The sequence below is a fragment of the Mauremys mutica genome, chromosome 13, assembly GCF_020497125.1.
Source record: "Mauremys mutica isolate MM-2020 ecotype Southern chromosome 13, ASM2049712v1, whole genome shotgun sequence".
Classification (NCBI taxonomy): domain Eukaryota; kingdom Metazoa; phylum Chordata; order Testudines; family Geoemydidae; genus Mauremys; species Mauremys mutica.
This window is the reverse complement of record NC_059084.1, coordinates 14,916,432-14,942,641: the sequence shown is the minus strand read 5'-3', so window position 1 is coordinate 14,942,641 and position 26,210 is coordinate 14,916,432. Positions and strand designations below refer to the sequence as shown.

The 26,210-nt window shown below is 43.6% G+C and overlaps 1 protein-coding gene across 2 annotated transcripts in view; it reads right to left on the bottom strand.

Moving 5' to 3' along the window:
- Positions 1-26,210, bottom strand: part of NFATC2 (nuclear factor of activated T cells 2) — a 103,979-nt gene that overhangs the window by 70,271 nt on the left and 7,498 nt on the right. For both annotated transcript variants that reach the window (XM_044986048.1, XM_044986047.1), the window contains exons 3-5: positions 25,278-25,446; positions 5,451-5,653; positions 3,424-3,596 (exon numbers count right to left, since the gene is read on the bottom strand). In XM_044986048.1, the coding sequence (XP_044841983.1) occupies positions 3,424-3,596; positions 5,451-5,653; positions 25,278-25,446 (545 nt within the window). The remainder of the gene's footprint in view (positions 1-3,423; positions 3,597-5,450; positions 5,654-25,277; positions 25,447-26,210) is intronic.

Genomic DNA, 26,210 nt, shown 5'->3' with positions numbered 1-26,210 from the left:
CTGTAGGGGAGGATTTCTACCAGCCCATGTAGAACCCTCACCAGTGCCAAGCCCACGAGGGAGTGGATTTAGCCACAAGCAAATGTAAACGGTTGCTACAATTAACGGTGCAGTTTAAAATTCCTTTGCTTCATCGATTGCTTCAGAGTAAAAGCCGCAGCCACAAAAGTCACTAGCTGCTGAATAATCTAGATGTCTAGATACAAGGTCCCTTCTGAGACATAATGGATCATTTAAACACTGCACAAGAAGATATCACTTCTTCATGTCCTTCCACACATCTGCCTTGGGAGAAACTTATCCTAATGATATTTTTGAGATCACTCCTGAATCTGAGGGCTGAACTGACATAGGTGCGGTGGAATAAGACCTCCCCATGAAAGGAAGATACTTCTACAATTCACTGATTCACAATTCTTGCTTCATTGCAGTTGATGATCTGCTGACACCAATGGGAGTTCTTAAGCAGGCTCAGCCCTCTGTTGAGGTGAACAGTCCAGCGTTCTGTCACACCAGGCAGAGCAAATGACCAGTTCACTTGAAGCTGCTACATAATGATGTTCCCCTTGGAGACATTTTAAACTGCTGCTGGATATGGTGGGTCTTACGGGAGGGTTTATCATGGACAAGGACTCCCAAGTGTCAAAAGGGAAAAAATAGCAGAAGAGTGAAACCACATAAATACTAGATGTGGGGGTGGGGTAGGGATGAGGATCTGACCCAATAAGTATCCTGGATTGCGGCATCCATGGTGACTCTACAATTTGTGATTCTGACCATGTGATCTGAGCTAATCTTAGACGAAGCTAGAAGGCGCAAGTCTGCCGGAACACAGCTTTCTCCTTTATTGTGTGCTTTTACCTGCTTTGCTAACGCTTCTGGTTTTCCCAGAACTAGGCTGAGGTTAGTAACTGGTGCTGCAATTTGTAAACACTGATAATTAAATACTGGACATTAGAAATGGAAAAGACTTATTACTCCTAATTATCTAGTCCATCCCATCAGGCCAACGCAAGATGGCTCCCTAAAATACATTACAGTGCTTTGTCCCCGCCAGCATTGTTTCCCAAGGGAAGGGGCTTTCTCTTTTTTCCTTGGGGAAACAAATCCATTTTTCCCAACAGGTACTTTAGTTATTTATAATAGGAACCTAAATTTTCTTTGGCTCAATTTAAGTCCAATAATCCTAAAAATAAGCCAACTGGGTCAACCTCTGTCTTCTCGGAGTCTACATCCTTCAAATATTTGTAAAAAGTTATCATGTCACCAGAGTAAATGTGTAGCCAAGTTGAGCAGGCCGACATTTTCAAAATAGCACAGGTGCTATTGCAGCAATTCCACGGGCAAATTAAACATGCATGTGCAAAATGGTGTATGCAAATAGCCAGCTACCTGATTGACTCCTACAGTCCTGTTGACTGTGTGCACAAATTCAATGCACAGTTATGGATGGTTTTAAAAAACTTCAGCCTGTGTTCTTTTCTAAAGAAAGCATTGTCCTTTGGGCGGGAGCCCGGGAGCCCAGACACCTGAGTTCTGTTCTATGCTTAGATACTGACTCACTGTGTGACCTTGGGGCAAGTCACTTAACCACTCCGTGCTCATTTAACCTCTCAGTAAAGTGAGTGTAAGACTTACCCTACCTAGCTCACAATGGTCCATTGAAACTTAAATCATTTTGAAAATTGCTTTGATACCTTCGATCGCTTTGATCTCCGATCTCTTCAGATGAAAGTAACTAGGGAGATGTAAAGTTCCACTAACCTTCCCTCATCAACCAATCTTCCTTCCCCTTGCCCACTCTAGTCACTTTTGCTGCTCTTCTCCAAACCGGCTAACACCACGATTAAATTAATATTTGTAACACTTCATTTCTTATCACAAAACTGCTTCTCCTCCCCCGCAACACTTACACTAATTGCTCTAAACAGAGCCTGCCTCTGAATTATAAAACACATGGTGGCCTCTTCAGTAACCTCCTTCACATGGTTTATTACAAAACGGTCTTTGTTCACGGGCATGAGTCATGCAGCACAAGGAGTGAAAACTGTTCATGGTGTATTTGTGAAATCCCCAAACAATCGAGAAAGCTCCCATTACCAACAAAAAGTATCACAGGATGCGCATAGGCCAGATAAGTAGGTGGAGCCCTTCCAGAAATGACTCTGAGGATTAGGTTTCAGAGTAGCAGCCGTGTTAGTCTGTATCTGCAAAAAGAACAGGAGTACTTGTGGCACCTTAGAGACTAACAAATTTATTTGAGCATAAGCTTTCATGGGCTACAGCCCACTTCAGATGCACTTTATGAGAGACATTTTCATGGCCCACTGCCTATGGTTTCTTAAAGTCCAAGCCTGTCAGGTGCTGAGTGTCCTTAACTCCCATTAAAACCAGTGGGAGGTGTGGGCTTTTCAGCATCTTACAGGATTTAGTCCTTAAAGAATCAAACTCATACACTTTCCTCCATCTCTGTTATGTTCTCCATCATGGGAATACCAGAAAACCAGGGGCTTTTCCTGTTTTGTTCTCGTGCACCTCTGCTGTGCCCCCAAGCTTTTAGATAAATTAAATAGCTATCGAAGATTAACCAAAGCTCCAAATCCAGATCTCCACTGTACATACTCTCCTTCAACACCCCCCACCCCTCAAAAAAAACCAAAAAACAAAACAAAACCCCCAAACCAACAGCTCAGGGATTTTCAGCTCTGCAGATTAGGGTAATCCATAACAGAAATAGAGATTAACCACAAAGTTAGGCTCTGATCTGGATTCTGATTCCAAACATCCCAATGTCTGTGAACATTTGGATGCAGAGTTTTCCTTCTGGCATCTTTGTACTAGATGCAAAAAATGTCTCTGGCGTACATTAGGTAGGTATGTTAAACACACACACACACACACACACACATATAGCCACTACATGAGCACAGATGCAGAAAAGAGGATGACCTATCAGTCAGAAGGATCCAGCAACAAGGAGCTAACGTTAGGTTGGATTTTCAAAAATGCCTGATGGGAATTAGGCACCTAAGCACTTTTGAAAATCCTACTATAAAGCCTTTCCTACTCCCAAAGTTAAATGCTTCTGCCTGAGACACAAACCCTATAGCCAAATTCTGCCATATGCTGACATTTGGAGCCCGTGTACATCTCTAGATCCTGAAGCTGCAACTCTGCATGCCTGAACAATCCTTGCTCACTGAGAAATCCTCGAATTTCAATGGAACTACTTACATCAGTAAGCATAGCTTACATGAATGAGAGCTGCGAGACCAGGCCCCTGATCTGGAGTCAACCAGTGAGAAAAGCAGAGCACCTGCACTTTGCCAAACGATGTGTACACTGCATGGGATGTGCTAATTTCCCTTTACTGCATTCTGGTTTATAAGGACAATGAAATGTGATGGGTAGTGGGCAACTTACAGCATTCAATGGGATTAGATGCCGCTTGCAAAGAGACTATTCTGCCACTGGATTCAGGGATGTGCACACGGAAGACAAGCCGCACCCTGGTGTTCTTCCGACCAATGTCCGTCTCCCCCTTCCGCAGTTCGATGTCCGCGTTCCTCAGCTTCAAAATCCCCGCACAGTCAATGCTGACAAACAAACAGAAGCCATGTTGGGTATGTGTATGTCAGTGTTTCTGCTCTCAAACATTTCAAAGACATTTGAAAGACAAAAGAGGGCTAAACCATTTTGCCTCAATGATTTTGAAGAAGCAAAGATAAGAGAAGCCCTGAATTCTCTTTCCTTTTGTAATACAGGTATTACAGTTAAAACGTCCGAGGTTTCAGCAACATGACTAGGCAGTTGTGCATCTGATTTGGGACTGCTATGTGTGTGCGGATAGCTAGTTGCACACCTAAACTGTGCAGCAAGTGCAATGCTCAGATACTATGACGATTAACAGGGTATCCGTACATAGATAGATAGAGTAGATAGGATGTGTATGAAATCATGGTAACTGCACAGTCAAATGAGACACACAATGCATGCACATTCGCCTGAAAATTTGTATGAACAAACTTAAAACTAAAATAAAATACATGATGTACTATAGGGGTTACAACATAGGACTGGGTGTCAGCATTCTAATTCCAGCCGCGATACTTGGCAACTTTGGCAAGTAATGTTCCTTCTGGGCACCATTTGTAAGATAGTGATCACTCTTCCCTGCACAACAGAATTGTTACCAGGCATTTGAGATCCTCAGACTGTACTACTAAGTGGTGCAGGAAGCATGGCTATTAAAAAGGTATTTTAACCTCAGCTTTAAATGCAGGTTTTATTCATATAAAGTTAACATCAACAGTTTGGAAACTTAAACCTGAAATCTGTTTCCTACAAAAAATATTTGGCCATTATAGTAGTTTATGATTTTTTGCCATGCATATTAGTTTATTATTGTAGGGTTGCTCATGAAGGAGTGGCAGTTTAGCCTCATTTTGGTTGTAGGTTTGTTTAAAGCTTGGGATGCTGGCTTTTCTTTATTTATGTTGAGGTGGGAGGAGAGAAATGGATGATGGAGCATTTGTTTCAGAAAAAAACAGAAGAAGCATGTGGATTTTGCGACAAGGTACAGTTTTTAAACAGGGTAAGATTTGAGCCTCTACCAATTTTGCCCATATCCATTTAAAATGGTGGATGGTTTAGAGAAAGGGACTAGCCCTATAGCTGTTTGGAACATATTCAAGCTGAAATTTAAGATTGGCTTTTCTATTTATATATTACAAATATAAGGGGAGGGAGCATGGCCTAGTAAATAGACCACTGGACTGAGGACTCAGGAGATCTGAGTTCTACTTTGGGCTCTGCTGCTGGGTGACCTTGAACAAGAGGCTTCACTCGGTTTTTCTACCTGAAAAGTGGGAGTAATGAGACTGATCTCCTTTGTAAAGCACTTTGAGATTGACTGATGAAAAGTTCTATGTAACAGCTGGGTATTATTATTAGCATTGTACCTTTGAGATACATCAGCAAGGCTCTCTAGATTCCAAATCTACTCTTGCTACTCTCTTCAAAAAAGGGAGACTTTGTGGATCGTAACATGGCTTGCCAAATTCTGAGTTAACACCAAATGATGCACAGCTGATAAGATCTACCTGTGACCCCTAATCCACCCCACATATCATATGTCCCTCACCACGCTGCACAATATTTACACATTTCCTCTAGTTCATACCACTATTCATTGCTGCAGGGTTTCTCCCATCCCTGAAACACCATCATAAATTCTCCAAGCCCAAGTCATTCACACTGAGAACATTTATGCCACTCTGGCATCATAAAAGGGGCCTTAAGTGGTATAAGTTATATTCACACCTAAAAATCTAGAACCTATCCCCAGCACAGGATGTTGATTCATTTAAGTGATTCCTCTCCAAACAACACATACGAATTCTGCCTTATCTCACATAGTAATAAGAGATTTGCTGCAATAGCATCCTTACGTTGCTCTCATGTTGTTTTTGGGCTCCAGGGGGATCTCTAGAACTTTGGTGTTGCCTATGATTTTCTCATAGCTGGTGGTGGTAACAGTTTTGCCCGTAATGCGATGGACTTGATAGAAAGCATGAGGTTTAAGTATCCGTTCATCGGCTGTCCCAATGAAGATCTGAAGACCCAGGGGTTTGTTCTCCATGTAACCATGAAGCTGTCAAGAAATCAAATCTATTAGCACACGTTGTACTCCCAGTGCCCTCAGTCATGTAGACATTAAGACATATGCACAACACTAAAACCAGTTCATCTCAACTCGTGTAAATGGGATTTATTTTTCCCCAGCAGCATCTTCTGGAGACCTTGTTATACATGGAATACATCTAAGAAAAGATTCATGAGTAATTATTCTTTGATTTTCAGTGGAGATAAGAAACCATATTGCTTCAGTATTGGTTTTGATTGCAATCTTTAAAAAAATCTGGGAAGTAACAGTGGAAGCTCTTGGCTGCTTGATCCCATCAGCCATTTTTTAAGCAGACAGACAGAAGGAGGGATACTGCTATTTTGCTCAGACTGGGTTTTGGAGCAAAGACCATCTTTTTGTTCTGTGTTTGTACAGCACCTAGCACGCTGGGGTCCTGGGCCAAGACTTGGGCTCCTGGGTGCAACAGCAAGACAGATAATGAAATAATAACAATAATAATAATAAACGAATACAAGTTTTTTAAGTACATTTGTTAAGAGATGAGTAAAACAGAGCTAGAATTTCTCTCTCGGCCAGAGACCAGGGAATATATATCTTTGTTTATTAACTTCAAAAATTATTAATCAAACCATCTGAAATTTCTCACATCACTGAAAATTAAAAACAGACATATCTACCACATAGCCAGGGATTTAGCTGAAAGGGAACTTTATGGCCTGAGGCATGCTAAATTTGTTTTCAATTACTTTGTCCGCATACAAAACCTTGATGAAGCTATACAAAGCAAACAGCACTGGAAGATCAGAGAACAAAACCATTAAGCTAATAGAATTCATGGCCAAAATCTTTTTTCTTCTTTTCACCAGTCAGCAGGAGGTATCTTTGCATAGAGTGATTAATTCACCCCCCCTGGAAAGAGACCACATGCGGCATCAATGCATTGCTGGCAACCTTCCCCTGGTATGGTAAATGTAAAGTAACACTCACAGTCCTCTGATACATTATGATTCACATAGCACATATTTGCCATGCATATGAAGACAGGATCCTTGTCCCCGAGATCTTACAACCTAAGGTCCCAATCTTGCAACCTTTACTCACATGAATGGTCCCACTGAAGTCAATGAAACTTATGTCCCAGAGAGTAAGGATCACTTGTGTGAGTAAAAGAGTTACTGGATCAAGCCCAGACACAGTTCAGTGCAATACATTGACAACAGATGTAAGAAGGTCTATCAAGAAGGCGTGAGTAACAGTAGGGGGAAAAATTAGCATGGGGAAATAGTTTTTACTTTGAGTAATGACTCATCCACTCCCAGTCTTTATTCAAGCCTAATTTAATGGTGTCCAGTTTGCAATTTTCCCTCTACTGTTACTCACACCTTCTTGTCAACTGTTGGAAATGGGCCATCCTGATTATCACTACAAAAGTTTTTTTTCTCCTGCTGATAAATGGTTACTCTTGTTAGAGTTGGTATGGCAACACCCATTTTTTCATGTTCTCTGTGTATATATATCTTCCTACTGTATTTTCCACTGCATGCATCCGATGAAGTGGGTTTTAGCCCACGAAAGCTTATGCTCAAATAAATTTGATAGTCTCTAAAGTGCCACAAGTACTCCTGTTCTTTTTGCTGATACAGACTAACACAACTACCATTCTGAATATAGGATCATCTCCCAAGGACAAGGCGTTGACCCAGCTTAATTTTTACTCTGGATTTCAGGATAGAGACTGAAAGCTGAGAATGATTTATGACTAGAAAACCCTGACAGGGGATATTTTGGGGGGTATTATAAGGTGAGCTATTCACAATAAAACTCCCCCAAACTATATACAGATTGGGCTGGAGAAAAACCAACTCCTTTGAGTCACATTTGCCACAAGGGGAAAGAGAAGCCAGACATGATGTGTACCTTTCCATACGCTATTTTGGGATTTTAAGATCCTATTTCTTTTAGTTTAAAAGTTTTTTTTTTAAAACAACTTTGCTTTTGCATAAAACTCTTATAATATTAACATAGTCAGACATGGGCTGGTCTGTGACCTGAGGAAATGCAAGGCACTTTGGCAGATAAACAAATAACATCATTCAGAAAACAAGGAGACTTTTCTTGTTTGGTTTGCTGCAGCAATTGGGTTTTATAAACAAAATGGAAATTTGTGGCATGATTTGACTCACCGCTTCATAAACAAGGTTCATTCATGTATTCTACATTGCATCTCTGTATCAATATCAGTTAAAATGATGTCTATGTTTAAGTGCATTATGATTTTTAGAACTGCACACCCATAATTTTAAATGCAAAAACTCTGTGCATTTGCACGTACATTACCACTGTTGTGTGTATGTGTAGTAGAAGTCCAACAAGCCATTTGGAAACACAATTACCACACAAAATTGCAGTAACTGTGACCACAAATGAGGCAAGCAAATGAACATGAAATTTTGCTTGTGCCATTCTAAACAAATGGACCAGTACATCCTACAAATGGATGTAAACACAGACCCAAAATTCCCCAGAGCTTTAAGAGGGAATTTGAAATTCAAATCTAGATCCAGATCTGCACTGGCCCTTGTCCCAATATTTGGCTGAACCAAAATCCCAGTTCTGAATACCCTTCAACTTTGGAGGTTCTGAAAACCCAACCTCATCTCTAAAGTGTAATGCAGTGCACTCCGAATAAAGCCCATCACTTGAGACTCAAGGGGTGAATACTTTAACATTGCTCAGTTACTGCAACTGAAAACTGCACGATAAACTTATAGTGTACATCAGTGATAGAGGGGTAAATTCCCTAGAGTGTTCCAAGTGTGCTCACATATACATATTACATGTATTTGTGTCTATAGGGAATTTAGTCGGACCGGCTTTGAAATATATTTACTGATTTAAGTTTACATTGACCACCATACAGCTTATAAACAGCAGAGATTTACCCCCTCAAAGACACCACTCGTATTATATTTGTTGTGAGCTGTGAGTTGTAGCCCCTTTGTACAAATGGGAAAACTGATGATTTAAGTGATTTGCTTAGGGTCACACAGTGAATCAGTAACAGAGGTGGGCTAAGAAAATCAGGGGCTCCTAGCTCCCATGGCTATGCACAGTGCAGTAGATCCCACTAAAATAATTCTACATGAATCTGGTATTCCAAGAATTAAGTTGTAACCATTTCTGACACCGTTCCGCTCTCCTGGCCTTGCACTAATTATATGTCAGTATTTGTCACTTGATGTTTTTGTCATCTTTAATTTGTAGACTTTTGGGGCCAAATTTGTAGTGGGCTTCTGTTTGGGCACCTGCACATTAGAAAATTACACACCTGGCTGACTGCTGAGTGCAGGCAAATTGTGATGAGTTTTGCACTAAGAAAAATGGAGACGCCTGCAAATCTTGTGGGCACCTTTTGGGAGGCCCACAGAAAATCTGGCCCCGTGTGATAGAAGCGCAAGTTGCATGACAGAGTGAATGTCGTGGGGAATGTTTGTTTCCCCTTCATCCCAGCAGAGATTCTCCTAGTCCAAATTTGCAGGCCTTTCTCTCCTGTGGGGGGATAAAGCTGCATCTTTAAAGTTGATCACCTACATCTTCCTGTCTAGACAATGCAAGCCACTGCCAGAAGGAAAGTATAAAATAAGTGAATGAATTCACTGAACCTACTTATCAAAGATCCACAACCTATCCTGAAAGATGATCCCTCACTCTCACAGATCTTGGGAGACAGATCAGTCCTTGCTTACAGACAGCCCCCCAACCTGAAGCAAGTACTCACCAGCAACCACACACCACACAACAAAAACAAAAAGAACAGGAATACTTGTGGCACCTTAGAGACTAACAAATTTATTTGAGCATAAGCTTTCGTGGGCTACTGCCCACTTCATCAGATGCATGAAATGCAACATATAGTAAGGAGATATATATACATACAGAACATGAAAAGTGGACATAGCCATATCAACTCTAAGGGGCTAATTAATTAAGATGAGCAATTATCAGCAGGAGAAAAAAAACTTTTGTAGTGATAATCAAGATGGCCCATCTATTTCCCCATGTTAAGTATCCTCACACCTCTTGTCAACTGTCTGAAATGGGCCATCTTGATTATCACTGCAAAAGACTAATAGGGCTGCTACTCTGAAACCTGCCAATTTTGTTTGCTTGAAACTAATCAGCTCTCTTGCTCATTTCAGTTCACCACAACCTGAGGGCTGGTCTGTTAACTGTTGCATATTACTTGGCATCTCCCTATGGAAGTCATTTCAGCTTCCTTCTGAATGAGGGTGTGTGTGCGTGTGTGTGCGCGCGTGCACGCACACTTGTGGTCAGCTTTTAAAATAATGCACTGGTTATTCAGAGAGACATTCATCAGCCTCTGGTGAAAAATTGGGAAAACAGACCTGTGCTGGTTACATTCAGTTAGAAGTAAATACAAAGCAGCGTGAGAAATCGCTTCCGCCTACTGCTTCCCTTTTCCTGCTGTACACGAAAAGATAAGAAAACACTTAGAAGCTCTCTCCTAAGTTTACAAGGAGTAGCATAGGATTTCAGCTTGCAGCTCCTGCTAGCTCAAATTGGATCTGCATGCCTGCTAAATTCCATACTCCCCTTTAGACATAGAGAGGGGTTTCCACGTGAAACCAATGGCTCTCAAAGTCTTTAACAATGAACTATTTCCCCATCCAAATTCTTCACCTTCCCTGTGTCTATTAAAATGCTCAGCTACATGAAAAATAACATTAGGACACTACTGAGGAGACAGGCTGAAGATATACTTGTTTAGGTACCTCCTGCTTGCTTCACATTTTCCGTCTTGGCTGTTGAATTTATCTCCTGGGAGGAAGAATTTTAGATTTGGTGTCTAATCACCTACTAATCATTCATTCTCTCAGACTGCAATGTTTCCAAGGATGCCTGCAGACCTTTATTCACAAATGTTCCAACCTGAACTGAAAGCCTCATTCTCTTGTCCCATGGAGACCAGGGTATCAGTAGCTGTCACTAAGCACGAAGGCCTCAGCCAGCCACTGGATCGTATAGCAGTCGGCATGCTTGTTTTAGTTAAAGCAATAAAGGGGAAACTTGTCACATGTTTTTGTTCAATGTAATGTAGTCGGGACATTCCAAGAGAACACAAGCCAGAGGAACTCTCTTCCCTAGTTCTTTTTACTACTTAACGAAGCAGCCTAAAAAGGCCTCAAACGATTATCATTTGAACATCTGATTCTGCTAAATGGGGACTTTTTATTATGCTCATTTCTATGTTTTTTATTTTGAGGCGATTTTATTAACATTCCAGGGACCTGAATCTCATTTACGCTAATGTCTCTCTAATGAGATTCAGACCCCAAGTGTTTGGGCTTTCTGGTCCCTAAAGAGACAGTACTGGGTTAAACTAGAGCTTTGGCGAAGAGGAGGCAATAGGGAGTGGTGGTTAGAGCAAGTGATAGCGCGTGAGACCTATAGGTTCTATTCTTGACTCTTTTGGCGCTGACTTACTCTGAGACCCTGGGCAAGGCCCTATGTCTTTCTGTGCCTCCCTTTCCTCTCCATTGTGTAGATAAACTGTCTTGAGACAATGGTTCCAAGGTACTTTGACCACTTCTAAAGAAAGGTGCTAGAGAAGCACAGTGTACGTTATTATTAACTACAGACCGAAATGCGGAGCCAGTGCACTTCTGTGTAGTTCTATTTCACACCTACATGGGGTCATTGGTACTGTTTAGGGGAGGAAAAATGCTTTTTGCTGTTGCTAGCAGGGCCAGCTCCAGGCACCAGTGTTCCAAGCATGTGCTTGGGGTGGCAATTTTCAAGGGGTGGCATTTTGGCCCTTTGGGGGCGGCACTTTTCAATGGGCGGCACACTGGCTTTTTTTATTATTATTTTTTTTTTGCTTGGGGCAGCAAAAAGCCTGGAGCTGGCCCTGGTTGCTAGCATGTGATTCGCTCCTTTTTCAAGCACTGGTGAAGTAAAAACATAATTTTCTCAAGCAGATTGTCTAGTGTTTGGTTATCATTTCCAGAGTTTGACCAAACCAAACAAACAGATAATTGTAGGAGGTCGACCAACACAAATGAGTTTTTAAAGGGAAAGTTACTGAGGAATAGACTCAAATGGAACAGGGTAGTTGATTCCCATATAAAGAGCCATATGTAGCAGCTGGTTATGGGTTTGCAGGTGTATTAATAGGTGAGACATATGGGTATTGTTTTACCGTGATGGATAAGATTTATTATACTTCTGTGGAAATGTGAATTTACTTAATGTTAAGAAGGCTAAACGGTATAATTTAAGGGATTCTATTTTCTGTTCATGTATGTTAATGACAAAAATAAAAAGTTTAAACAACAACATACACATCCTCTGTGTCTCAAGTAAAACACAAAGGGTCTAATTCACCACGGGTGCAACTCTAACTGGTTAAGCACAGGGTAAGCAATCCTGGAGAAAAGTAACCCATGCTAGCCTAGTCTGCGATAGCATGACCACATCCCTGGGCCTGCTTCCACACTTGTGCTGTATCTGGATATCTCAATCAGTAGAAAGAACAGGAGTACTTGTTGCATCTGAGAGACTAAAAAATTTATTTGGGCATAAGCTTTCGTGGGCTACAGCTCAATAAATTTGCTACAATAAATTTGTTAGTCTCTAAGGTGCCACAAGTACTCCTGTTCTTTTTGCGGATACAGACTAATACGGCTACTACTCTGAAACCTGTCAATCAGTAGAGCATCCCAAGATTCATAGCCTGCAATTCAGCGTGCTGCCCTATGCTTTCATTCACAGGGTGGGGTGGGACAACTTATCTGCCCAGTCTAGGGATTGTGGGAAGAAATGGTCTACAGCCACAGAATTCATTTCTTGGCACGCCCTCTCCAAGGGTCTCCAAGGGTCTGTCTCAACCCTGGGCTGTGGAAACTTTCTCCCCTCTTTGTGATAACCCTAGGTGCCATCTTCAGGGACGGGATTATTCTCTCTCTGGCCTGTCTCCGTGTAAGCTGCAAGTCAGACTACCTTGCCTTAAGTATCCCCCAATATCCTAGGAAAAGAGTCCGCTATTATAGGGAATGGCTTCAGAACTGCCACACACATACCTTGGGCGTTTCCCACCCTTGGATGGGAATCACATGTTATGCAGGACTCTGTAGCTGCCTCAGTTTCCCCACTTTCAGCTGAGCTCTTGGCTACAGCAACACTGAGCTGTGTGTGACGCTGGAGAAACTGCAAACAGGAAGCTTAGCAGAGGGGAGGAGGAAGCTGAGCAGAGGCAGAATGATAGCCCACTTCTGGTTGAGGAGGGGCCTATGGGAAGGAAGGGTAGGACTTTCACATCTCAATTGTTGTGTCCACCTGCGGTTTCATGGCTTCACTGCAATCACCTCAAGATAGTAATAAGCATAATAAGCAATTATTAACAGCTACCACGGGGTCAGCCTTATAGCTCCAGGCATGGCGGTTGCCTCCCTGTGTAACACTGATAAAGGAGTGTGAATGCAAAGCCGGTTCAGGGGAAAACCCAGAGTTGAGCCTAAGTTAAGCCTTCAGTAAAGATAAGAAGGCACAGCGTGGGAACAGCCTCTGAGTGGGGAGAGGTGAAGGAGAGTGAAGTGTCACTTGGTTAAATGTTTCTTTAGCACCTCACTACCACAGTCCACTGCAACACGCCTCTCAGACTTCCACGTAGTCAGAAGTGACAATGATGCTTCAGCTTTCAGAGTGGTAGCCGTGTTAGTCTGTATCAGTAAAAACAATGAGGAATCTTTGTTGCCCCTTAGAAACTAACAAATTTATTTGGGCATAAGCTTTCGTGGGCTATAATCCACTTCATCAGATGCATAGAGCAGGGCCGCCCAGAGGATTCCGGGGGCCCGGGGTCTTCGGCGGCGGGGGGCCCTTCCGTTCCAGGACCCGCCGCCGAAGTGCCCCGAAGACCCGCGGCAGGAGCCCCCCGCCGCCGAATTACCGCTGAAGCGGGACCCGCTGCCGAAGTGCAGGCCGGTCTTCGGCGGTAATTCGGCGGCGGGGGAGGGTCCCCGCCGCGGGTCTTCGGGGCACTTCGGCGGCGGGTCCCGGAACGGAAGGGCCCCCCGCTGCCGAAGACCGGGCTGCGCTTTGGTGGCGGGTCCTGCTCCCCCCCCGCCCCGGCCCCAGCCCCAGCCTCTTACCCCCGGCTCCCTCCTCACCCGGAGTCTCAGCGCCTCGCCGGAACAGCCGCAGCGTGTGGCCGGCGGGGCCTGAGCTCCGTCCCGCTCAGAGCCGCGTGGGGAGGGGGCGGGGCTGGGAGCTCCACGCCGAGCGGAGGGAGCTGAGCTCAGCCCGGAGTTCCCAGCCCCGCCCCTCACCACGCGGTTCGGAGCGGGGCGGGGCTCAGGGGCTCCGCCGGAGACACGCCGCTTGATGCGCTGAGGCTCCAGGAGAGGGGCCGAGGCGGGAGCCTCCGCTGTTCTCTTAGGGGCCCCTGCGGAGCCCGGGGCCCGGGGCAAATTGCCCCCTTTGCCCCCCCCTCTGGGCGGCCCTGGCATAGAGTGAAAGATACAGTAAACAGGTATAAATATACAGCACATGAAAAGATGGGAGTTGCCTTACCAAGTGAGGGGTCAGTGCTAACGAGGCCAATTCAATTAGGGTGGATGTGGCCCATTCCCAACAGTTGACAAGAAGGGATGAATATCAACAGATTCCTCTTTGTTACTCTCTAAAGTGCCACAAGGAGTCCTTGTTTTTTTTTAATGATGCTTCAGATTCCAAATCCAATATACATTCTCCAGAAGAGTTACTTGGTTTATAGCCCGCAGAGACTCTGCTGTGTAATTTAGACGTAGCACAGTGCGCGAGAGTAACAAACAGAGTGGAAATGGGGTGAGGAAGGATGTAAGCTGCAGTGATAAAATCTCAGTTACTCAGCTTTGCTACATGCACATCACAGTAATTCAGTTACATTTTATCAACAACCAAAAAAACCCCAAATTAACACATGCACTGCAGGGGATGGAAGCAGCAGGGGGCTTCACGAAATGGGGACCAAGTGTGATGAAATGCTTATGCCACTAAGTTGACTAATAACATGAGAAACTCAGCAAAAACTCCACTGTGAAGCCCTCCATTCCTCACTTCCCTGTGGTTTCTCTCAGTACCTGCTAGAAAAACATAGTCGCATTGCTGACCCCCTCAAGCCATCCATTCATTAGTCATTTGTGTGAGCACTGTCTGATTTTCAAACGTGCCTAGACACCTAACACCTATTCATTTCAATAGCATTTAGGCACCAAACACACTTAATCACTCTGTTTCCCATCTGCTAAATGGAATACTAGTATTTGCCAATGATGATAACTATATTAAAGATTGTGAGGTGCTCAGATACTACAGTAATAAATACATACAATTACCTAACACAGATAGATTTTAAGACTAAAAGAAGGGGCCATTAACCTTCTGCATAACCTGGAGCAAAGAACCTAACCCAATAATTTCTGTATCAAACCTATTATTTTTGTTTGAGCTAAAGCTTATCAGTTAGAATGTTATCCAGTCTCAACTTAAAGCCTTCAAGTGATGGAGCATCCACATGTGTCTAGGGGAATTGTTCCAGTGCTTAGTTACCCTCACAGTTATTAAAGGAAGCGAGATTGTTGGATAAGCCTGCACTTCTCCTCTTCCTTCAATTTTGCTTTACTATCAGGGGTTATATCTGACATTCCCTATTAACCAGTCTGGTTTCAGATGTCCATATAAACCAGCTGCAGGTTCCTCTAGGTTTACAGGAACTACATTTGATATATCTAGTCATTTCATTTTCTCTTTAGCTCCACTGAACCTTTAGACTGTAACGTCCTCAAAGTAGGGAAATGTTAAGTGTCTGGCAAACTTCTAATGATACAGCACCATGTAACTGTAAGGACAATTGACTGATCTGCCCTAATATTTGGCAAGATTCTTTTAAAGAGAATTTTTCAAATTAGCCCAAAATATAGGCCCAAATTTTCAGAACTGCATAGCTATTGCTGCAATTTGCACACATAATTGAGGTAGATCTACCTGCAAAACTATCAGTTTAGTGTCCAACTGGCCATTTACATGCACAATTATCATAGTTGCGCAAACTACCCTAGTAATTTTGCACTTAAATGAGACTTGAAATGTATGTTCAGTATGACGTGCTGTTCTGAATATCTGGTCCATAATCTTTACAAGAAAGTCAGAGAAGAGCATTGGAGTGTGAACAAGGTTATTGCTTGCTAAGAAGGGGAAGTAGGTGGGTTGGACACAGCAGGAGTCTGCGTCACTGAGTTCAATACAGTCTGTGCAGACAAAATGCTAAGCAAGGAGCAAACACATAGAACTTGATTCTGGAACCCGTGCTCACACTGAGGGTATGGTGACATTTCCAACGCTACAGCTACACTGCTGGAACGCTCCAATGTAGACGGGGCGGCTCCAGGCACCAGCACGCCAAGCGCGTGCTTGGGGCACCAAGCCATGGGGGGCGCTCTGCCCAGGGGCGGCTCTACGAATTCCGCCGCCCCAAGCAGAGAGGCGCGCTGCGCCGCTCGCGCTGCCGGGCGCCGGTCCCGCGCCTTCGCAGGACCTCCTGCAGACGTGCCGCTGGTCCCGTGCCTACGGTGGAGCTTCCGCAGTCATGCAGTCATGTGGGAGGTCCACATGAGCCGCGGGACCAGCGCGCCCGCCGCAGTCATGCCTGCGGGAGGTCCGGTCGTTCCGCGGCTCCATTGGACCTCCCACAGGCATGACTGCGGAAGGTCCACCGGACCTGCCTGCCGCCCTCCCGTTAAAATGCCGCCCCACGCGCGCGCTTGGCGCGCTGTGGGTCTGGAGCCGGCCCTGGCTCTGCGGGTCGCTGCAAGGGCAGCAGGCAGGTTGCCTTCGGCGGCTTGCCTGCGGAGGGTCCGCTGGTCCTGCAGCTTCGGCGGACCTCCCGCAGGCGTGCCGCCAAATCCGCGGGACCAGGGACCTCCTTCAGGCAAGCTGCCGAAGGCAGCCTGCCTGCCGTGCTTGGGGCGGCAAAATGCCTAGAGCCACCCCTGAATGTAGACACTACCTACGCTGAGAGCAGGGCTTCTCCCAAGAAGAGGCAGTAGGTGGGTCAATGGAAGAATTCTTCTGTTGACCTAGCATTGTCTACACTGGGGGTTAAGGTCGGTATAACTGCATTGCTCAGGGATGTGGATTTTTCACACCCATGATAAATGTAACCATACTGATGTAAGTTCTTAGTGTAGATGAGGCCTTCGTGGCAGTTACCCAAACAGTCTCATTTAAATCAATATAAAAGAAGTGAGAGACAACAAAATAAAACCACCCCTAATGAGGGGTAGTAGTTTCGTCGCCGGGAGAGCACCCCCCACCGACGAAGCACTGTCATTAAAACAAAAAAGCTTTTTGTCCTTAAAACTTTTGTTGTTCAAGGGGGTGTTTTTTTTCATACCCTGAGCAGTAACAGTTTTAACCACGAAAGTGCAGTTTAGACATAGCCTTAGTCCCACTCAGCGTGTGTTTGGGTTCAATATCAAGCCCATAATCTTGTGTTATGTTTGCATCTGATGGTCTGGTTTTACTAATAACCCTAAAAGTACTAGCTGAACATTAAATGTTACATATATGTAAAAGTCAGAGCCCTACAGGGAAGTCTGAGCTAGAAAACAATGTCCTCTTTGACTTGAAACCACAAGAGAACACCCACAGCAGAATGCTTGATTCAAAGAGGAAAGTAAAAAGTAAGTCTGTTATTATAAAACAAACTCTTCTGTATTTCATTAACAGCTGGACAGTTGTAGCTTCTTTGAATTAATTTAAAAAGCAAGAGTCACAATGATCACTAAAGAGTTAAAAACGGAGTAGGAGAGAGGAAAATTTGGTGAGCTCAGTTGATTGAATGAGTCTCTTTTAAATGTCACTTCTCTCTCTTTGAATACAGGAAAAGAGCTCCACATCAGCATGCAGCACACTACAGACTAGCCTAGGTAATATCAAATATTGCATTTCTCTAATGCCTTTCATCTCAGGATCTGATTCTTTGCAGACATCAAGGCCTGGTCTACCCTTGAAAGTTGTACCAGTATGTTGAACCAGTATGACTTATGAGGATAGGCTGAGGGAACTGGGCTTATTTAGTCTGCAGAAGAGAAGGGGGGTGGTGGTGGGGATTTGATAGCAGCCTTCAACTACCTGAAGGGGGGTTCCAGAGAGGATGGAGCTAGGTTGTTCTCAGTGGTGGCAGATGACAGAACAAGGAGCAATGGTCTCAAGTTGCAGTGTGGGAGGTCTAGGTTGGATATTAGGAAACACTATTTCACTAGGAGGGTGGTGAAGCACTGGAATGGGTTACCTAGGGAGGTGGTGGAATCTCCATCCTTAGAGGTTTTTAAGGTCAGGCTTGACAAAGCCCTGGCTGGGATGATTTAGTTGGTGTTGGTCCTGCTTTGAGCAGGGGATTGGACTGGACGACCTCCTGAGGTCTCTTCCAACCCTAATATTCTATGATTCTATGATGGTTAAGGGGTGTGATTTTTACCACTATCATTATACTGGTACAAGCCTAGTGTGGAAGCAGTTATATTAGTATAAAGATGCCTTATAGCTTATACCTTTCCTGTATGGCAATAGTTACACCTTAAAGAAGCACCTTTACACTGATATAACTGCATCCATACTGGGGTGGGTGGGGATGCGTAACTGATTTAGATATACTGGTGTAATTATAGTAGTACACATTTCTACTACAGAAAAGGCCTCATCCTCATGGCACTCAAGCAAAGTAGGTCATATTATTATATCCATTGTATGGATGGGTATAAACTGAGGCACAGAGTGGTGAAGTCATTTGCCTGAGGGGACACAGTGATTCAGTGGCAGATCCAGGAAGAGAACTCAGGACTCCTGCCTGTAATTTGCTGTAAGCCCTGGGATTTTCAAAGGTGCCTAAATTACTTGTGCTCTTAAATCACTTAGGTGTTTTGGAAAATCCCACTCTAACACCACACTCAGTTGACAAGATCAACTTAGACTAGAGAGAGGGGGAAACTAGTCTTTGATGAAAAGTCAATGCAGAATAACCGAGAATAATCACTTTCTGTTTAATAGTGAGAGAGAGATGCAAAATAACATCGCGCTTTTCATCCAAAGACATCCCAATCCTTTACAAAGGTACGTAAGCAATAGGGTGGTGGGGGGAGGAGTTTGTTGAAATAGGACCAAAGAGCAACAAGGTGCCAGGGTGGTAAAATTTCCTTTTAAATAGTTATTGCTCACAAATCCTTTGAGTTGAGAGGCTCTATATAAATCTGAGATGTACAGCTGGACTCCACCATATCTAGGTAATAACAATAGCTCCCTGCATGAATTCAGCTTACAGTTCTTCTGCAAGGAAATAATGCCAATGGGTGAGGAACATTATTTTGTTAAAAGTACAATTCTGAGAAGTAACTTGAGTTTTTGTGTTAAAAACCAAATGTAGATTCCTTACTATTACTTTTCTTTAAAAATTTCCCCAAGTTTGAGCTTAAATTGTAGGTGCCTTGTCCTGTTCCTGCGGTGCTATTCACATGCATAATCCCCAGTGAAAGAGTTATGGTTTATGTATTACTCCCCATGCTTCAAAGCTATTTCCGACATGCTTTAGCGCATGGGCCAGATTGTCATACAAGTCAGATGCAAAATGTGCTTGTCTAATTTGCACACATGTAAACTGTACATCACTAATTAACCACGTGCAAGCACAATTATCCAAATGATATGTGCAATCTTTGCACAAATTAACTGCAACATAACATACCTAACTTGGTTAAAAAGCCACCCTTTTGCCCATTACTAAAAGGCAGCCACCTCTGGGGAAGAGCACGGTGTCTGTTTAACAGCTCACAGAAACGCTACACAACAGTTTAGGACATCATATTGAATCAAAAAGTAAAACTGTTTTCACTTTTCAAATAAATTCAGCCTTCTGCAAAGCCAATTTGGCACAAAGCCAAGGGGCTACTTAAACTATCTAAGTCCTGAAAATAGGACTTAATGGGACTGAGGTTGTCCATAGGTTCTTGGGCTGGTCCAAGGTGAATTTCACCTTCATTTAGCTTCTAATTTTTGAACGGAAGAGATCTTTCCTGTGCAAAATGCTCTTAATCAAACAGTTACGATCTCTTTACTGCATACAAAGGAAATCCCTTGGTCTGGGTTCACCTCCTTTTCTTTTCCTGACTCAGTTTTCATACATACAAATATAGGATTTCAACAGTTTCCTGTGGGCACTAGGAAAAAAAGAGAAGCCCGGCTAGCAGTACTCACACTCCAGTGCTACTGCACACCCAGTTCCCTCAGGCAACTCTGAATGAAGCAATGTCAGTACTTCAGCATCATTAGCCACTCGGGGGAGGGAGTTTTCAGAGGAGCTTGAGCAGATCAAGGTTCAGTTCTTGTGATCCCCATGTGATGCTTGGGCAAGTCAGTTATGTCTGTCTTAACCTCATTTCCCAATCTATTAAAATGGGGATCATAATATTTCCTCTCTCTGCCACCTTTTGTCTGTCTTGTCTATTTATATTATAAGTTCTTCATGGCAGGGACTGTCTCTTACTTAGTGTCCGGATGGCATCTAGCATATCCAGAGGCCTGATCTTGGGTGGGGTCTCTAGACTGGGGCTTCGTAATGTAAAATAATATCCTCCTCCACCCCATTTCTTGGCCTTCCAATGCCAATAAGCCTCATGGGAGCTTGCAAGGAGGAAACTGAAGGTGTCTGCAACTTCCTCCTTGCATTATCGGTGACCATGCCAAACTGGTAAGAATACAGCATCATGCTAGCACCATTTTTTGTTCCTGACACATAGGCTTCTGTTGCTGTTCTCAGAGATCTAACACAATGTAAAATACAAAAGCAAATGTCCCAGATCAGTGGTTTTGAACCTGTGATCCTCACACCCCTGGGGGTCTGCAGACTATGTCTAAGATTTCAAAAGGGGTCCACGCCTCTATTTGAAATTTTGTAGGGGGCTGCAAATGAAAAAAAGGTTGAAAACCACTATCCTAATTCAGCAGGGCCGGCTCCAGACCCCAGCGCGGCAAGCACGCGCGTGGGGCGGCCCTTTCCCGGGGGGGCGGCCGGTTGGGCCGGCGGACCTGCCACAGTCATGCCTGCAGGAGGTCCACCAGAGCCCCGGGACGACCGGACCTGCCGCAGGCATGACTGCGGACGGTTCGCTCGTCCCGCGGCTCGGCTGGACCTCCTGCAGGCATGACTGCGGCAGCTCCAGCGGAGCCGCCGGACCTGCGAACCGTCCGCAGCTGCGGGAGGTCCAGCCGAGCCGCGCGACCAGCGGACCCTCCGCAGTCATGCCTGCGGGAGGTCCGCTGCTCCCGCGGCTCCGGGGCGCCTCCCGCGCATGACTGCTTGGGGCGGCCAAAAAGGTAGAGCCGCCCCTGCTAATTCAATATAGCTTGTCCTGTCAGTGGCTCCAGCTTTAACAAGCAGATCATTGTTCTGCCACTCTTGGGAGCATGGCAGTGGTGCAGGCTCCCTGGTGCAGCGCTCCAAACATTCTGCGCCGTACACATGAAGAAGAGGAAGCAGCCTCAGAATGATCAACCACAAGATAAAACTGAAAGGATATGAGATCTGCCGGCTCATCGCTTCCGAGCACCCAAAACCAGCAGCTTGCATGCAAAACACAGATTTCAGAAAAAAAAATGTAGGCCAACACCAGGCCGTAAAAATTAATCAATATAATAGAGGGAAAATGTTCTCCTTACAAAGAATTTGTGGGATAATGCAGGCACACACACGATCTCTCTCAAACTATGTTAAAAGGATTTATAAAAGAGGGATTATTTCAGAAAGAGGATAGTCAAAATGGTGGAATCAGACATTAACGGTGGAATCAAATAGGATGAATGGGACAAATTCATCCCTCATGTAACCCTGCTGAAGACAATGGAGTTCCTACAAGTGGGATGAGTTTGGCACATCGTATATAAGCACCATTTGGACAGCAATAAAGAGAATTATGCAGGATCAGACTTAGAAAAGCCAGTACAGGGAGGTGTTAGCGAAAACCTTCCAAGGAAACCCAATGACATGTTTTATGATTTGTCAAACATAGGTGGTTGTGAGTCTGTAGTTTCAAGTTGTCTGACTGCTGGACAACTGCAGCCTCATCAACACTGTGCAGGCAGCATCAGCTTCCTATTTTGAGTCTTAAAAGGAAGAGAACTTGCTGAACATTAATGTTAATTAGTTAATAGACCATTCCCAGCCAGTTGCTAAAAGGCTCCTGTACATTTTCAGCAACACAGTCTCTACTAGTTATAATCATAACAACCAACACCACCACCACCACTCGCCTGCTTTACTTCTTTCACTTCTGTACAATTTAAACTAAAAAGGAGTGAATACAAAAGTTGAAATGTACTGAGGGGAAGAAATAAAAATCAGCCCCAAGCAAATTTTATTACCTAAAAGCTTTGGATTTTACTAGCCTGCTCTGGTTTCAGATGTCATAAACCATACAGGTGTAACTCTATCATATTGCTTTGCACCCATATGAACCTTATTATGTTAGACTGAACTGAAATCCAGTGAATATTTCCAAGTTTATAATAAATCCTCATAAAGAAACTGTCCATATTTTCCCCATATACATCTGTTCGGAAGCACATCTGTTTGAGACAGTATAACATTAATCTTTTGAATTTGCTGTTCAGTATCCTTAAGTCTGACTGTAAAATTATGATAAAACTAAGAATATCTGTTCCTGTCTCCACCAGGAAATGTAAATCCCTCCTTGGCTGCTATCAATTAGAGGAAAGAAGTGAAGCACTGTTATTTCCCCTCACCTCTGTCCCTTCATACCATAAGAATCCCCTTCACTGTGATAAACATCCCACTGGGAAGGTAAATGAAAGCAACTTGTAAGCAACATAAGGAATGAGTAAGTGCGGATTGCTCATGTATGTCATAGAGCCATATGATTTAATACATACTGTCCTGGGTCATGAATTTGTCAGCTCCATAAACTGAGCGATTGCAAATGTTTAAATCAACAGACTGAGGTACACCAAATACAGGATTGCTGTTTATTGCCCTAAACGCCTTGCTCACGTTCCTTACACATAAGCACAGTCCAGATGAAATAAATAAGGACCACTCCTGTAAGGGCCAAGGTCTCAGTCCTGCAAGATGTTGAGCCCTATGGCCTGATCCAGGAAAACACTTACGCATGTGCTTAAATTCAAGCATATGCTTAGACCCACTAAAGTCAGTGAGATTGTTCATATGCTTAATGTGTTTTGCTGGATCAGGCTAGAAGATTTAGTACCTTACAGTTCAAGCCCTGAATGCAAGAGGAAAGTTTGACGGATCTGGCCCTGACTTTGGCTAATCAAAGTTAATTTTTGTATCTGTGACTGATGTACTTGTATCATTTCCACATACTACTGTAACTTCGGGGAACACCAATCAAAAATTGTCCTTACTTCCTGAACAATATTAGCTGAAACCAGGGTGGGACTAAGAAAGGTGATAAAGATTGCCATGTCCCACAGGAATACTGCTCAGTTACTCAGCCATCCTTTTATCCAAGACTGCTAATGGTGAAAGTGAGAATGGTCATTAAATTCCATAAAATGATGTCTTAACTCATCCATCTTTATGCTAGACAAGGGGCCAAACTCTGCTCTCATTTAGACCAGTATAAATGTGACGTTCTTCCACTGATTTCAATGCATTTACACCAGTGTAACTCAGAGCAGAATTTGTGTCTGATCACTGATGTTTGGGTCAGACTCCAATGCACATGAACCATAGGTTGTATAAAAAACTCCCACTGTTTCTGTGATTATATCATCCCAATTCACCAGTGAGGTCCTGCCCTAAACTCACTTACCCGTTCCCTACAGACTAATGCACCCAATAAACATGTCTTCTCTCTATTTACAACTTCAGAGCAGGCTATCAAACTTGTCCTTGAAATCAGTCCCAGCACTGTGTACTTAAATTGTCCTCCTGTCCCCGTATCACACCCCAACTGTTGCTGGGGTATGCATTTCCTATTGGGGTCATAGATCCAGAAAAAGGAATTATTACAACAGATGACAACTGGAACTGCAAGCAAAGTATTAAATAAAGACATGATTCAGCATCTGCTCAGTGAATTAAATATATCCCAGGCAAAACATTAAAATGCATATGCTGAGGGATTAAACTAGGAAGGAGTGAACTTGTCTGGGCTAATTTCAAACCCACTTAAAACCCTACTATTAATCTGCTCAATTGATAGGTGGGTTTGCTATCCACTTAGGAGAGACTTTGTAGAAAGGAGGCGGAGACAGAAGGAAATTCAATGGAAAAAAATAGGATGAAGTAGTTGAGAAGAGAGAGGAGCAAAGGGAAAAGCAAACAGAGAGATTTGAGCAAGCAATGGGGAGCGAGAAATTCTAAAAAGTAATGGAAAAAGGAAGCCTAGTTTGTAGAGTGCCATATGCAGGACACCCGCCTGTGTTAGTCAAGCTTTGTCGGATGGGGGATCTTGCAACCCCTATATATAGCACAGGCTTCTCTTTAGCTGGAAAAATATGGGGCCAGCTTCTCCTCTCATTTGCATGGATGAGACTCAAGGAGTTATACTGATGTAAGTGAGAGGACAATAAGGTTTTACAAGTCTTTTAAACACAGATCAGGGCAGGGAAGAGTTTACATTATAGGGCAAAAAAGATTTGGGAACTCAAACTAGTTTGGAAAATTAATTTAAAAAATAGGTTTAAGAGATTTGCAAAACCTCAACCCTCACCCCTAGAAGATCATCCAGTTCTGTCTTAAATTAACTCACATGAGTTATGGGGAGCGTATTATTAACTCTATGGAAACTGTATCTGAATGTACACACGGCCCCAATCCAACTCTCATTAAAGTCAAAGGGAGTGGTCGCTGTCTGTCCTGGAAGCTGGATGAGCCCTTAGCATTTATTATCTGGAATAAAAAGACTCTACGGGTTAGATGCATTCAGAAGTATGCACGGCACCCTCTAGTTGGCAGGAATGTAATCTGCATAGCCCATGTAACCCAGTGAGAGAGAACAGCAAAGTGGTTCAGAGACAGTGAGATCTGCTGTGAGCATTTACTGGAAACCCCAGCGTGAACCCAACATTGAACTGATTTCTGAGGTTGAAAAATGGGGTAGGTAGTTATTTCACAAAATAATAACAATCACAAAAGGCCTGAGATTAAACAAAAAGAGGCTGTTTTGAGAGTTAAACTGGCTCAGTTGAAAGTAGGAATTGTTGGACATCTCATGACAGAGAGAAAGGAGAGTCTGTTTGTCTATAAGGTGCCACAGGACTCTTTGAGAGTTTTAATGTGATTTCTAATCCAGAAAAGTTGGCATAAACTTTGGCCTCTGAGGTTTTCACAAATGAATCTCCAGACTTTTTGAAGTTCACCATCGCTCAGCTTCAGAGACTTCACACATGTTGGTGAGTGTGAACATGTTGCTGCTTTGTATTTATGTTTGCATATGTCCCCACATAGGGTTATCTCCATTACAAAATGAATTAACACGCTTCCCTACCCCCCACCCCCCAACCATCTGCACATTTCATCAATTCTAAAATCTCTTACCTGGACCACAGGATGGCTCCCCGTTGGTGCTTTGACTGCCCCTCGACTCCCCTCTGTTTCATAGTGTGCCCGATGGTGAGGTTTTGGCTGCACTTCAATGCGCAATTCATAAGAGCCAGACTGATTGGAGAGTGGCCACTCAAGAGGTGGGAGGGATGCAACAGGTACACTGGACAGGAAAAGATCAGGCAGTTTGAAAAACTCTATGAGATGTAGGTGTGATGGCGGCAAACCAGCTAACCAACAAACCCATAACAACTTAACAAGAGGCATTGCAATTGTAATCAGGACAATTCACTTGTGTGTGAATATCAGAGAGACATAAGTAGACCAGCAATCACACTAACCCATTCATCTTTAGTAACAGGAATCAAGGGAGATGCTAAATGTATTTGACTGTATACCTATATCCTGTAGAAGTTTCCAATGTAACCAAATTAGCTTGTAGATGCTAAGTCCCTTTTATGTCTTAATTGCCTTTACATCATGTATGAAGTGTGTTCAGTCAACATTAAGATCAAAGATATGAGACACTGCATGAAACTAACAGTACTAATAGTGATGTATTGTCTTCAGCTTATCTATCCCTGTAATAATGAATGACAGGCAGTTGCCTTATGTAAATCAGGGTACCTGGTTACCTGTGGATGCATAGGAAATAGAATGTTAATTTCCAAGTGATGGGTCAGCGTGCACTCAACAAAGAAGAATCTGCAGTCACATGCTGCGCTCACCACACTTGACAGCCTGTTTCAGTTATAAAAGAAAGCTCAGACCTGATCCTGCTATCAATGGGCTGCTGAACTTTTAACAGGGAAAGTTTAAGCCATGGCACTGAGATCTCCAAGTAGTTACTTGGAACACATGGAAAGGCTCTCACAGACTCTATATCTACGCTGCTCTTTGGGTTCTAACCTTTTGGGATGATTCCTG